The 16138-nt window shown below is 44.6% G+C and overlaps 1 protein-coding gene across 1 annotated transcript in view; it reads left to right on the forward strand.

Moving 5' to 3' along the window:
* The first annotated feature begins 630 nt into the window (after positions 1–630).
* Positions 631–16138, forward strand: part of anks1b (ankyrin repeat and sterile alpha motif domain containing 1B) — a 252885-nt gene continuing 237377 nt past the window's right edge. The window contains exon 1 of the mRNA XM_080757040.1: positions 631–873. Coding sequence (XP_080613166.1) covers positions 740–873 — 134 coding nt within the window. The 5' untranslated portion in view covers positions 631–739. The remainder of the gene's footprint in view (positions 874–16138) is intronic.

Raw genomic sequence — 16138 nt, forward strand, 5'->3', positions numbered from 1 at the left:
AGTGGCGAGCGAGCGAAGAGAAAAGCGAGCTGCTTGCTTTGGACTGGGGAATAGAATCCAGAGCCAGAAGCAGCGCTGGCAACAATAACCAACCAAGCGGACCCAGACTCCCATATATATTATACGGGACAACAAAGCAGTGATCGAGAGATATTAGGCTACGATACGGGGGAGGAAGCTTTAAGGGAACGCGACGTTTTGTTGTTTTGTGTTTTTAAACAGTCAGACGAGGAGGATCTCTCTCTAGACTGTCTCTGTCTCTCTCCCTCGATCTCTGCGTGTGTGTGTCTCTCTCGGTGCACTTAACACGGCGGGGAAAGTCTCTCTGTCTGCAGCCTTTATTTGCACGGCACGGAACGACACGGTTCCGTTCAGTTCGGTTTGTTTGGAGAAATGGGCCGCTCCTGAACGGAAAGGAACGGAACAGGGGGCTTTCAGAACCGCTCTGTCTGCAGGCAGCATTGCGTCGGCGGACGGTCGGACGGACCCGGGACGGTGTTGTTGTTGGATCAGATGTGGAGGATGAAGAAACATTCCACTCAGATGGCTTTATTCTAGCTCATCATCACAGAGTGAACGCAGGAGGAGGCTGGTGTGGGGGTGGTGTGGGGCTGGGCGGGGGGGGAGGGGGGAGAGAGAGAGAGGGGTATCCCCGACCCAGAAGAACGCTCCTCGATCGGATACGTTCGGATCTTTTATCGTGTGAAACTTGCTTGTGTTTTTTTGGCTCATCTTCATCATGGGGAAGGAGCAGGAGCTGCTGGAAGCCGCCCGGACCGGCAATGTGGCGCTGGTGGAGAAACTACTGACCGGGAGGAGAGGACTCCACCTGGGCTCAGCCTCCGGATCCATACCGCTACCCAACCTACTGAGGTAAGAACACAACGCTGTTTGTTTGTAGCACAGGCCGCTATAATAATAGGGATGACCCGCCTGGGTCGGCCCGGTTCTCTCTTTCTCTCTCTCTCTCTCTCTCTCTCTCTCTGTGTGTGTGTGTGTGTGTGTGTGTGTGTGTGTGGGGGGGGGGGGGGGGGGATAACAAAACAAGGGCTGATCCCAAAGTCTAAAGAGTTACATGAAGAACTGTACAGTTTCATACCAACTTAATGTGAAAAATGCTTCAGGCATCTCTCTCTCTCTCTCTCTCTCTCTCTCTCTGCACAGTAGTGTATGGCTGTATGTGTTGTGTACAGTCATGTTGCCCATGGTTATGACAGCTGATTGCTGTTGGTTCCGCAGACAAAGCAAAGAGGCGTTTATGACTGATATAGGTATTTATTATCTTGCTCTAATCCACTCTGGAAGTACATTGTCTGTTGACAATGCTACTGGTTCTGAAAACACATACATTCCTATTTCTCAACAACACGTGTCATTCCAGGTGAGTATTATGGGATCTCTATGTATAGCCTATCTGGCTCTTATTGCATCGATGACCGAAAAAATGCTTCTCGGTTATTCGCTTAATGAGCAAGATGAAGTCGGTTATTTTATTCTAAATGTAGGTTTCGATATATTTTCGGTGAATTGCCCAGCCCAGGCCAGGACCAGGTGCTGTGTGGTTGTTTCTGTGTGGTGAGGATGAAGGGGTGAAGGGATGAGGATGAAGGAATGAGGTGGAGCTATAGGTGATTGGCAGATCAAAGGAGAAGGCGTTTTTTCGGTGAGCAGTGTACGCCTCGAGGTGCTTTAACACAACACATCCCCTCCGAGCCGAGCTCACCGGACCCCCCCTCACACACACACACACACACACACACACCCACAGAGGAAAGTGAGGGATCTGATTTTGAGGCCACTGAGTTTATTGTGTTAATTAGAGTTTAATTAAATGGATTAAATCCTACAATTGAGGGATGCAGAAGGTGTATATATAGCCACAGGCCCAAAGCTCAAGGAATAGAGATTAACCTGTGATGTCATGACATACTTTTTATTTGTATTTTATCTATTCACTTGGTCATTAAGGTACACAGAGAGGTCTGCTCTGCCGGAAACATCGCGGAAAAAGGTTATGGCCATTTTTGTATACCACACCATAGACAACCAACCACTTTGTGATGACGGCTATGGCCGTTTTTAGGCCAAGGAGTGTTTTCCCTGCAAAACTAATGCTTGGAATGAATTCAGAATCATGAACCCCCCCCTAGTTTGACATGTCACATGTTACTTAAAGCATGATGAAATTTGGTTTTTGGTTGTCTATACAAAAATGACCATAACTTTTTTTTCCGGCAGAGCAGACCAAATTAATACATAAAAAAACAAAAAGTATGTCATGACATCACAGGTCCTCTCAAATTTTGGGTGACTGGCTCCCCGCTTATAGTAACTAAACTGACCAGACGTCTGTCAGGCATTACAATCTGATAGTTTTGGACAACAGATACTGTATGTGACAGATATGGGACAACTTCAGCATTTGCATATAGGCCTACTAGTCCATATCTACCATATAGATATGGTAGATATATTTTATTTGCCTATATTATGTACATGTTAATGTCTTGTATTTGAAACCAGCTACAGTAGACTTGAAAAGCTCTGGAAGCCTTGCTGCAGTTAATGGTGAAATGTAATTTATACACTGATGGTATGAGTGTTTAAGATTTAGCCGTTGCAACACCAATCTCCAAAATGTGCGTATACATACATACATATTTATTGTTTGTGAGAATGTGAAATTATAACATACTTACTGGTCTTTCCACATTTTAAACGATCTGTTGCCCTGCCTTTAAGTGTTGCTTTCATATTCGTATATATATATATCTAAACCGAGACGTGTGAGTTATGTTTACTGTCTTGCATTGCATAGTTTGGATTTATTGCGTTTTGGCTTCTGTCACACTTGGGTGGGCTGCACAATGTGTCTCCCCCGTCAGAAGGAAGGGCGTGTGGACGCGTGACTGACGGGCTGCGTGATGCGTGCCTCATAATGACAAGGTTATCGTCTGCAGAGTTGAGAAGTAACTAAGTACATTTACCTACTGTACTTAAGTACCATTTTGAGGTATTAGTACTTTCCTTGAGTATTTCCAATTGCCAATACTTTGACTTCTATACTCCACTACATCTCAGAGGCAGATATTGTACTTTTACTCCACTACATTTATTTGAAAACTAAGTTTCTAGTTACTTTGTAGAATATCATTACAAAACATACATTAACCACTTTTTTATACTTATATCAGAGTATTTCTATATTGCAGTATTGATACTTTTAAGTAGAAAATGTGAGTACTATTTCCACCACTGCAGTGACTGCACTTGGGTGGGCTGTACAATGTGTCTCCCCTTCGGAAGGGAGTGTGTACGTGTGAGTGACAGGCTGCGCGATGCGCGCCTCATAATGACATGGTTATCGTCTGTAACCCACCATTTAGTATGGACTGGTGGGACAACAGGAGAGGTCGCAGGTCAGAGGTTTGTAGTGCAGGCTAATGTTATGGGAATGGTCTGGGAACTGAACCGACTGACGCGCAGTTAACCATCTGAAGGCCTCCGAGTGCCATTCACAGCATTCCAAAGTCATGAGGTCTGCTTAAAGAGGAACTGTACCACAGTCAAATCCTCAGTGTTAATTGCACTCCGAAAGAGTGTCCCAAATGGACCCATAAGGTGGTCCATTTGGTTCTGATGAAGGCTCATAGCCGAAACACGTAAGCGTTCCTTTTTGGGGTGTGCCAATAAATAAATGGAAATGTACTTTGTCCACCATTTATTAAATTCTTTGGATGTGCTACCTTTTGGGAAATGTTTTAGTTCCTACTTTTTGATCCATTTGGCTCCATTTGGAGATTCTGGACTCTTCGTCAAGTTCGAGTTCAATTTGACAAAATACTATAAGTGGGACGTGACCATGGGTGCATGCACGCACACGCAATACCCTCGCATCAACGCACGCAGGATGTGGAAAGGCTCATGTTATGAATCATAATGATTGGCTGGCATCGAACAGAGCTCATGGATGTACAATTGTACATCATGACGATGCAACACGCCACAGTGGAAAATCAATAGTGCATGAGCTCATTGCCGTTTAAAGTGTCATCATGTTTCCTGGCCGATGCCAGGCCGATCGCGGTGTCTCTGAGCATTAAGCTGCTTTTACGTACACTAGGGACTGACTGACCAGTACCGGTAATCATAATGAAGATGGATTTCTGAGTAGGCTCTTATCGTCCAGTAAAATATATAGCGGAGATGATTTAATCTCCGTCATCAGCCCTGATCAACAGCATGCACTGCACCCAGTATGGACATTTCCACATACTAACGTTGTTGTCAGCCATTGTCTGACTTGGCGTTGGTCGCGTTGTCTGACTGTTACTAACCTCTAACCCTAACCTCGGTCTTAACCGGCCACGTAAGTCCCCTAACCTCATATCAGTCTTAACCGGCCATGTAAGTCAGTTTCACGATGTTTTTGCTTCGGCGGCACTGGCAGTAACTTCACTTCTGCATTTCCTAGTCGCCTACTCATGGTAGGCAGTATGTGGAAATGTCCATATTGGCTGCATTGCATCTCTAGGTTGTCCTCGGACGAGCCCTCCATCGTCGTTTCCAGTCATCCCGGTTCTCCATACATCAAGTTGGAGTACCAGTTCGTTGGTACTTTGCGCTCCTGCTTCGTTCTTGAGTACATCCACGTATGTTAGCGTGGGACGTCCTCGTGACCGGTGCCCGTGTGCTGGTTCCCACAGCACTAGTTTACTGTCTGGCAGCTCTTGGTGTCTTTGGCAGTGTCCTGTTAGTCTCATTCTCCTGGCTGCTATTTTCTGGCTCACCCTTGGCATTCCATCATACAGGTTTGTGTTGGTAACATGTGTGCTCTTATTGATGTTGAGTGCTGCATGGTCCAGATAAGAACATATAATACTGGTGATTGTTGGTTGATAGCATTTGAAGTGGGTGAAATATACTGGGCAATGATGACAATAGATTATGATGGAAGCACCTGGCGTGTGTGTGACAGCACCGTCTGGGACGGAGTGACAAGGTGACACTTTTGAGAGTGTCTCAAGATGAGGGAGATGTTCCAAACTTCCAACAAACAAATCCATCTCTACCCTTGCGATTAATGATTGAATTGTGTTTTTTGCATTGAACAATGGAATGTTACAATTTGTAAATTTCTGTTTGCTTTGACAAATAACTTAAAATTAATGTAGGCCTACAAAGAAATCACTGACATTTTAATACACATTTTATATTGTGTGTGTGTGTGTGTGTGTGTGTGTGTGTCACTTTGTGCTGCACGCTACGAGCTTGTACATCTGCTATATATATATTTTTTTCTTCTTTTCAACATTTTGACATCTTGTGTGAGAACTACGGATTTTGAAGGCATTTGTAGAAGGGTCCTCAGGTCTTCATGTGGTAATGTGCATGGAGCAGTGATTTATGGCTTGCTGTGGTGTGCAGAGCAGAGCACAGAGCATCAGGAAAACAACAGTGTTTGTCTTGAGAAGGTTAGAGCACCACAACAATCGGACAACAATTTGCTATATACAGTAGTCTTTTTTTTGATTGGCCTAAAATATTGTCTATATGCATACATTCATGAATCTACTTGCTGACGGGCTGAACGTATTGGGCAATTATTTTTATAGGGGTTTCTTGTGACCCTACCATTAACATCCTATGGCAGGCAAAAATGTCAAACTTTCCGTTTGCTTTAAGTAGCATGTGACATGTCAAACTAGGGGGTTTTCATGATTCTGAATCCATTCCAAGCATTAGTTTTGCACAAAATACACTCCTGGGGCTAAAAACGGCCATAGACATCATGACAAATGTGATGAGGTCAGCACATTTTGGGCACAAGTGGCTGGCTGCTTTTAGCCCAAGGAGTGTATTTTGTGCAAAACTAATGCTTGGAATTGATTCAGAATCATGAAAAACCCCTACAGTGGTTTGACATGCTACTTAAAGCAAAAGGAAAAATTTACATTTTTGCCAGCCATAGGATGTTAATGGTAGGGTCACAAGAAACCCCTATAAAAAAGATTGCCCAATACTAACAGCCGGTCTGCAAGTGGATTCATGACTGTATGTATATAGACAATATTTTAGGCCAATAAAAAAGACTATATACCAAATATCCCGCTTTAAACAAAAGAAGCCTGTCGGCTCTGATGGTGCAATACCACCAACTACTACAGCCCTGCTCAATGACTTGCTAGTTTTGTGTGTGTGTGTGTGTGTGTGTGTGTGTGTGTGTTGAATACATAGGTCACAGGTTAACTGTGGAGAATGTGAAGCACTTTAAGGACACATGCAAAGCTCGCAGAATATATGCTCCACTTTTTATTGTGCACACACACACAGTCACACACACACACACACTGTGCACACAGCTCTCTCTTGCTCACTTTGTACCATGTATTTCCATAACGGTGATATTTTGTGCTTAGGTTTGAATTCATTAATGGAGACCGAACCTCAGCTCTGTCTGCAGTCTGAGACTGAGCGTTGTTGATGAAGGTGTGTGTGTGTGTGTGTTAGTGCGTGTGCGCACACGTGAGAGTGATCAAACTCAGTGGCTTCCTACATCTCCATTAGGGTTTTGGCCAAAGCTTCACTATTGCATCCTGCCAAGAAACAGAGTCCTCCAGACACAGAGCCAACACACACACACACACACACACACACACACACTCTGATATCTCCCCTTGGATCGCTTGCTCTTTCGGTCTGTCTCTCTCTTTGTCTTTATTTTCCTCAATACCCCCCCCCCCCTCTTTTTCTATTTTCTCTCTCTCCATCTGGTGTCCTGCAGGCCTCACTGTCAATCCCCTCTCTGTCTGTTTAAGGAGAAAACGTAGGTTTACATTGCCAAACCAGAAGTGGAACAAGACAATCAAAATAAATAAATATAAATATTGGATATAAATAGGCATTAAATAAAGGTGTAAACAGACTAACAGAGCTGTGTTACATTAACAGTATTTGGGTAAAAAGATTGTACATTTTCTGTCAGAGATAGTTATACATCCATACAGGAGACTTTAGCTTTATACTTTTGAAAGTTGGACAGCAGTAATTTAATGTTTTTGCATTCACTTAGTATAAAAAAAGTAGGAGCAATTTATTCAAATGTAATTTAATTAAGGTTAGTTGCTCTGTTTATATAACAGATGTTCTATGTACCGACTAGGTACATTTTAAAAGTGTAGGGTATAAACGGTGTACACACAATGATTTGTATTCCTTAACACAATCAGTGCCGGAAGTGCATCAAAATAGAAGCTCCGGGGGTGCCAGAGTTGTCTGATCGCTTTTATTCTGAAAGCCATGAACCGGAAACACTTTCTTAAAAAAGTTGACTTTACAAAGTGACCTCACAATCCCCGATCATCTTAATTTATTTATATACGCTCCAAAAAGCGTTCATATTTTGTGGGAGAGACAGATGAGGAGCAGAAATGCAGCGCCAGCATATCGATCCTTTCGGAGAGCGCCCTGGATTAGGAGATACGAGACATTCTTTCCGCCGCGCTAACATGGGAGTCAATGACAAGCTAATAATTGCACAGAGCGTTAGCATACGGCAAGCAAAAAGCGAAATGCCAAAAAAAAAAATAGGAAAAATTCTGAATATTCTTATCTCGCCCCGTATCTTTGAGGGTGTGCTAGGACGGCCACACACGTCGAAGGCACCTCTCGGTTCCAATCCTTATGACGTTTAGGGACGTTTTATGAACTGAAAGTTACGGTGCTTGTATTCCATTTGACATCCTCCTCCTATCACAGCAGCTCACAAATCGTGCTGCTCTCTCTCTCTCACTCTCTACTCCCTCGCTTTCTCTAGCTTCTATCTATCAAGTTGTTTACTTCCTCAAATAGGTTTGCCTCTCTCTCTCACACACACACACACACACACACACACACACACACACACACACACCTCATCATCTCTTTGTCTCTCCTCGCTGCGTATAGAAGGAGTGTCTTTTTACCCATCATGCCTCCCAGGCTGCTGACAGACTTGCCATCAGGGAGGTTGTTGTTCGACGCCTGCATGATTGTTGGGAAATTCTGGGAAAATATATGCCTCCTCCAAGAAACGTCCCCGGCCGCGCTTGTCAGCGTGAGATTTACGTGGCGCTGGATGGGTTGTGTGTGCGTGTCATCTGGCCGTGAGGCCTGAGGGGAGGGAGGGGCCAGCCCGGCGCGTTCGTTCCCTGGAGGACAGTCGGCTGGTCGTGTCAGTGCGGACGACGAAGAGACACACACACACACACACACAGGGCTACAGCCTGATGGGCTCGTAACCGTTTCCGTTTAAATGTGTCTAAGCCAAGAACAGCGTAGCTGAGAGGGTGATGAAGCAGGGAGTGGATTGCCCCACACCCCCACCATACTGTAATGTTTCATAGATGGCTGCTCCATAGACTTGTTTGACCGCACTACTGTCAGTGTTCTTACACTTACACATGATCTAATTTAACTATATATTGCATTCATGTTAATACTGTACGTATTTTCAGACATCACTTTGTCTTATCAAATACATTTCAAGATTTCTTATAATTTGGGGTCCTTGACATGAAATAGTTTGAGTACCTTTGAGAGAGAAACATAGCCTTTTAGAAAACTGTTAGGATTTAGAAGACACGCGTGTGTGTGTGCGCGTACAACACACGTACGCATGCACACAGCTAATCACCACAGATTACCCTGTGACTGAACGCCTCTTCCTAGGAGCGCATGTCCGACATGCGGACGCATGTCGGACTAATGCTCCGTCGGAATTACATGCGGTTCCCGCATACTAAACTAAACGCCAGCGCACGCGTACTTCCGCTTGATAGGTGATTTGTCAAGTGCAGGATGTCACCCAGTGTTTAGATAGGAATGTCATCTGGCTGTCAGTGGTTGAAGGATGTATTTTGTGAGAGAGAGAGAGAGAGAGAGAGAGGATGTGATAGGTGTGTGTGTGCGTGCGTGTGCACGCGTATTTTCAGTGCATGTCGCAAATGGCCAGGTTGTGGAGCTCACTTCATTCCCTGGATGATGACAATCGATTCCTTAGTGATGCAACCAGGAAGTAAATGACCTGGAAGCCTCGAACGAGACACGTTTCCCAGGATGCCGTGCTGCTGCTGCCGCCGCCATGTATCTGTGTTGCATTGCTTCACGGTGAATGAAGGAAGGAATCCAAAAACCACGACATTGCTTTGAGCTGGGTGTCTGATGTCTTGCAAAAGAAGAAGAAGAATGCTTGATGAGTTGAAGAAAATCCAGGATGAAAATTTAATAACAGCAAAAACCATATCGAAATATATTTTTTGGTGATTATTTACACGGAAAGTGTGGTAAATACTACATTCAGAGATATGACATGTGTTTTGGAAACCTGTATTAGGTTTCTGCTGTTGCTAGTATGATGCCCATTTGTGAAATAATTCAACACAATCAAAATAAGTAATCTTGGGAGTGAACCATAGAGTTATAAAAGATCTAAGGGTTTGAGGTCAGATGTAGAGTTGCTGGCCAATATTGATGACATCAGGGATCTCCATGGTCAGCCCCAGGCATGACCATATATGGTCATGCCTCGTGATATCACGTGTCATCAATATTAAGCCCATATATGGTCATGCCTGGGGCTGACCATCCAAACAACTGACTGACGGGAAATGCACGATTTCATGGTAGTGACGTCACCGGATTTCTCCTCCCATCCACTTGCATATTGAGTTGCTCACCCAGTGCACGGTGCGTTTTCACCCCTTCCGGGAATGGAACAGAGTGCATTCACGGGAGGCATTTAGGCCATACAGTACGTGAACGTGGTGGGCCCAAACACACAGACGAGCACCGTGTGTGCGCGAGCGAGTCATGAAGGAGCACCGCCGCTGTTGTGTATTGGCTCGGCATGTTCATGTCTCTGCATGGCCCAGGGCCGCCCGCTGGAGCAGGCTACCTACTTTCGGCCACCATGTCCATTCCGCTTCAGTGTTTCCTCTCGGTGACGTCTCTATTGTTTTATAACTCTATGGAGTGAACTGCATCCCTTTTAAGTCAGTGGTTCCCATAGTGGTGTCCGGCGACCCCCAGAGGTCCTTGAAGGAGTTCCAGGGGGTCCCCAGCTAAATGATAGTTTGGAACCAAATGGACCCTTATATGGGTCTTTAACTCTGAGAGTGTACACATGGTACACTACTGTACCATTTGCACTGTACCATTTTGTACACTCAATATAAATTAGGGTCCCAGAGCTAGAAATGCCATTCAATGGGGGTCCGTAGACTAATGCATGTCAAATTGGGGGTCCTTGAAATTAAACGGGTTGAGAGTCACTGCTAGAGCCGTAAAAACGTTCTCTTATGGGGGTCCCTGGCATATGTTTTTAAATGGGGGTCTGTGGTAACCTGACAAGTTCCCTCCAATTGCCTGCATCTGGGCTCTCTCAAGCAGAAACGATGAACAGGAAGCAGCGGGACAAACATTTGATATCTCCATAATACTTTTGCGTTGTATAGTCTTGTTAGGTTGTGTTTACATTTGCGCTGTGGCACAGCTTCAATATGTCATACGTCTCGCGTTGATCCCGCCTCTAGCGGCCGCATACAGCCGCATATCGCTCCGACCAAAATTGGAGTCTTTGGCAGAATGCAAATGTTGTCCAGGAGGGGGAGTGGGGTCCTTGACATGAACAAGTTTGCTTTAAGTGGGTACACCTTTAAGTGTAGTTTGCCTCTAACTACCTGCCAATGGCATTGCTCCATAGCTTCAATAAGTGCACAGCTAAATCCTCAGAATTAATTTTATGGGTCCATTTTATACCGTCAGAAAATTAACCGTCAGGACAATGTCTAGTTAAGAGACCCTGTCTCCCCCTTTGCAGCGATTGCCGACCAGGGTGCAATATATGACAAATGGACCTGTTTAAGAAAAGATATCAAATATTCATCTCGCTCTAACTGGAATGGAAAAACTGAGAATATATCACACTGTGGGAGGCAGCCGCTCTCCGCCTTTTTTGGTCTGAAAATCCCAAATTCACATCAGTCAGTCAGTAGCGCGGCTCAGGAAACGGCATGTTATGAATTATTGCATGTGCTGTTTTCATGCACGCCACCAGAGGAAAGAAATGCAATATTAATTATGCCGAAGAAAAAAAAAACATTTTTCGCTGCCGGAATGCCAACCTGTAATGCTGCATTTTGCACACCAGTCTGTTCAGCCACATCACTGGTTCTCAAAGTGGGGTCCGTGGAGGCGGGGACACCCAGGGGTGCTTAAGGGGGTTCCAGGGGATCCCCAAATTATTTTAGGCTATATAACATGTCTCATCGCGACATGTAATGAGATTGGCTATTTTTGAGCAGTGCCTAACCGCTCCAATGACTGGTAGCGTGTCTCTGTCTGTCTGTCTGGGGTACGAACAGCTGCAATACCGCTGAGTGACCTAAAGTTGCACTGTTGAGCAGAGCCTAAAGGTCCATTCACACTGAGCACCTTAACTATAACAGCAGCCAGCCAGCGGTGTTGTTGAGCAGCCTGCATCGCTCGGTTCACACGGGTGTGATCTTTCACAAAAGGTTGAAATATCTCGGGGCTTAATCCTCTCTTATGGGGGTGCCTGGCACAAACACCTCTCAAATGGGGGTCCACAATCCTCATCCAAATACATAAAACATTTGGGGTTCCTTCACATGAGAACATTTGCGAAGCACTGATGCTCGTGTGAGAAACGAGGGGAGAGGAGCGAGCAGACTCAGGGGGAGAGAGAAGGCCTGCCGAGGAGGAGGAATGGAAGGAGAGGAGGGTCTGCCGCCAAGTGGAAGAGGAGGAATCCTTATAGCGCATGGCGCAGGTGGAGAGGAAAGCTCCAATTAGAATGAATGAGTGGAGAGGGGTGTATCTGTGCCTAAGGCTCTATGTGAGCACACACACACCTGGCAACCCCGAGGGGGAGGTAGAAATTGGAACGTTAACCTCCATGCAACCTTTTCTTTTTTATCATTTTTGTGCATCTTCTTTCGTTCAGAGCAGACTGGCTGCTGTAGTCAGGTTCCTTTGTCTGTCTTGTCTAATACACCCCCCCCCCCTCCACATCCTATGTGTATAACTGGGAGAGAGACACAGAGAGAATGCTGACGAGGCCCTCCTGAATCCAGGAACATTGAACACAGCACAGCTGGTGCACAGCACACCTGTGTGTGTGTGTGTGTGTGTGTGTGTGTGTGACTGTGTGTGTGTGTGTGTGTGTGTTTCATTGACGTTGCTCTTTTCGTGTGTTCTTCTCTTTGTTTTGTCATTTCTGTCGTTCTCTCTTCTGTTTGACTTCCTGTGTCATTTGCCATTGTACGCGTGTCCTCTTCAGTCTGTCGTGTCTCTATAAGTGGGGGTGTATACTGATAATCAGACCATTCAGTGATTCATATATAGTGTGTGTGTGCGTGCGTGCGACGTACGTGCGTGCGTGGAGAGACGTAAAGCTATAGAGAACACTTGGAAGGCGCAGGAAGGGAAGAGACAATGATGATGAAGAGGACTGGAGGGCAAAAACTATTCTAGGTCAGATAACACAGAGCCCCCTGGCCAGAACCCCCCCCCCTCCCTTCTCTCTTTTTCTCTCTCCCCCTCTCTCTCCCTCCCTCTCTGTTTTCCTCCTTCACGATCAAATTCAAACGAGCTTTATTGACGTGACCGAGAAGAACCCAATGTTGTTCCAATACCACGAATCTGTGTGTGTGTGCGTGTGTGCATGTGGTCTGATTAACAAAAAAAACCCAACATGTTGAATTATGTCAGTGTCAGACAACAGTGCCAGACAGTTTGTCAATAATCCGTCCGTGTGTGTGTGTGTCTGTGTGTTTGTGTGTGAGTGAGAGAGAGAGAGAGAAAGAGCGATAGATGGAATAAAGCCACAACGTGGTATACATACTGTTGGTCAGGATTTAACCTTATATACCGGGGCTCCCCAGCGGTCTGTATACTCTGTACTTGGTCCCTTCCTTTTCCCCCCACAGCCCGTCACTTCATGCCACGCTATGAGCTTGCAGAGCTGCTATTTTAGAAAAATCTTTTTAAAGCGAACTGTTTCTGGGGTTCCCTGCTGGAACAATAGGTGGTCCACAGCCAAATACAGATGATCTTGTGGTTCCTTGACATGAATACGTTCGAGAACCAGTAACCACTGATATAGCAACATCAAGGTGTTATTTGGTTTAAACTCTATATACTCCATCTTATAATAAATAACGGAAATAGGTTGACATTCTATTTTTTTCCCAATGGAATCATGCCCAGAAGAGAAGAGAGCAAGTGGCTATGGCCGAATTTAGGCCAAGGAGTGTTTTTCGTGCAAAACTAATGCTTGGAATGGATTCAGAATCATGAAAATCCCCTAGTTTGACATGTCACAATTGTCACATGCTACGCCATGGGTTGAACGTGTTTAAAGCATGTTGGGTATAGGTTGAACACATGTCATCTGTCTCTTTCTCTCTCTCTCTCTCTCTCTCTCTCTCTCGTGTGTGCGTGTGTATGTGCGTGGTATTGTATCAAGAGTTTGACCTATCCTGCTACCCTAATAGACAGGGGTGCATGAGCACCTGGCCGTTCATTCGTGCTCTATCTCCGACCAAGCCACACTTCCACCACACATCTCTCTATGCAAAATAAAACCTGCACACTCCCACAAAAGACATAGACTACATTGCATTCGCCAAAAATGTCTTCTTTACTGTTTAAATATTACTTTTCTGAAACACGCTATTCTTGCTCAACCTCAACAGCCTACGTCAGAATCGTCATGTTGGCGTCTACTACGCCAACTACGTTCACTTAATGGGGCCAGTCCTTCACAGTGACACACGCGTTACATCAACCACGCGACCGGGATGGTTTCTACCTCTCAATGTCGTGCCTACTCTACACTGCCATCCCAAGTCCCCTCCCCCTTTCACTGCTCCTGTGTGTGACCTGTGAACTACTCTCTGACTGCACTGTGGCTTGATTTATATGTGCGAGGTGGAAATGTAATGCACATAAATTTATTATAGGTCCAGCAAGCAAATCATGATTGTCTGTTTGTGCTCAATAGGTCACCATCACATTCCGATTTTAGGTGTTGTGTTTTTTATGACATTTATTTTGGCCAGTAGTTTCATATCTATCCTTTTCCCTTTCACCAACACAGACCATGCTAACGGTGTTAGCGCGTTAGCATCACACAGCTTACAGCGTCAGTGTTGCATGAATACTTTCAACCATGACAATGCCGACTACTTTTGCTACACACACTTCCCAAGGATTATGGAGATGTCTTTATTTATTTTTTAAGGTTGAGAAATGAAATAATTATGGTCGTTTCTAATCTCAGCATTTCACAAGAGAAAGACGTGGATGCCTTTCGCTGCTGTTGCCATGTCTCATAGAAACAAGTAAATAGGTCTATAAAAATAATCCCAAAACAAGCGCATATAACAGGGGTCTGTAACCTATTTTAAATGAAGTGCCATGTTTTCATTTTCTAGATAGTCAGTCAGCCACAAGCTCACATCACAACAATAATCCATGTAATAATCACAATAACAATACTAATAATAATAATCATAATAATAATAATAATAACAATAAACTTCTTTGTAAACTCACTCATTTACAAACAAGCTCACATCAGAACAATAATGCATGTAATAATAATAACAATAATAATAATAATCATTATAAGAAAAACAACAATAACAACACTAACAACAGTACAGTACAGTACAGTAAAGACGTACAGTAAAGTACAGTACAGAGGACAACATTACAGTACAGTGCAATACTAAGGAGTGCAGTACAGTATTATAATAATTTATAACCCATCCGTTACTACATGTGCAGGGCACACTACTGAGTTTAGACTTTTTATGCAGGGCCTGGGAAATAAGGCAGAATCTTTTGTTTGTGTAAAAAAAAAAGGGAATATCAACAAAACATATCTGTTTATTGTACACAATGCAATATTGAATGCAATGATATGGTGTGTCCTGTAAGCCCATGTGGGCTGGGCGCCTTTGGTGCATGACACAAAAATAAAGAAATCTATCTATCTATCTATTCAGGCCCATCCTGCTACCCTAATAGACAGGGGTACATAAGCACATGGCCGTTTATCCAACAGCTTTCTCCGACCAAACCACACTTTTACCAGACATCTCTATATGCTAAATAAATTCGCCACACTCCCAGAAAACATATAGACTACATTGCATTCGCCAAAAATGTCTTATTTACTGTTTAAATATTACTTTTCTCAAACACGCTATTCTTGCTCAACCTCTACAGCCTACGTCAGAATCGTCATGTTGGCGTCTACTACGCCAACTACGTTCACTTAATGGGGCCAGTCCTTCACAGTGACACACGCGTTAGATCAACCACGCGACCGGGATGGTTTCTACCCCTCAATGTCGTATTTGCTGCGCCCTTCTAATGCTGCGCCACGCCTACTCTATACTGCTCCATAGACAGCGACTCGAAGTCGAACAGCAGCAGCAGCTCGCCTCCGTCACAATTTAAAGCCCACAGCACTGCACAGCCCCACACCCAAATGAATCGAATTAATGAATAAGGCGCTTATATCGCTTTTGCTCAGTGGATGGGACATTTACATTAAAAGCTATCGGATGGACGCGTGGACAACGGCATGGTTGTGTGCACTCGGAGGGAAAGGTTCCATATAGCTTCCATGCTAGCTGCTTCAGACACAGGGGAGGGGAGTGAGATGGCCCGCCTCACGGGACTCCAGTGCGAAATAGCGCTTATGCAACAATTACCCTAAAAACAACACCACAACTCAATGTCATTGTGAATAAGAATTTCGAGCAAAAAAAATATTTTTGGAAGGACACTTTCAACCAGTATGAAGCTAAATGTGGAAGCCGTGTGTGTCACACCAAAACGGGTGACCTATATAATCCTGTCACGCCGTGCATTCTGTGCTTGCGTGCGCATTTCCCAAATCTCAGTCATTTATCCACACATCGCTCTCTGTGTGTGTGTGTGTGTGTGTGTGTGTGTGTCGCGTCGCCCTCCAGCTGCAATTGCGAGTGTGCGCTTTGGCAGACTTTTTATGCAGGGCGTGGGAAATAAGGCAGAATGTTTTGTTTGTGTAAAAACAAAAAAG

This window comes from Protomyctophum bolini (genome assembly GCF_963924005.1).
Source record: "Protomyctophum bolini genome assembly, chromosome: 23".
Classification (NCBI taxonomy): domain Eukaryota; kingdom Metazoa; phylum Chordata; class Actinopteri; order Myctophiformes; family Myctophidae; genus Protomyctophum; species Protomyctophum bolini.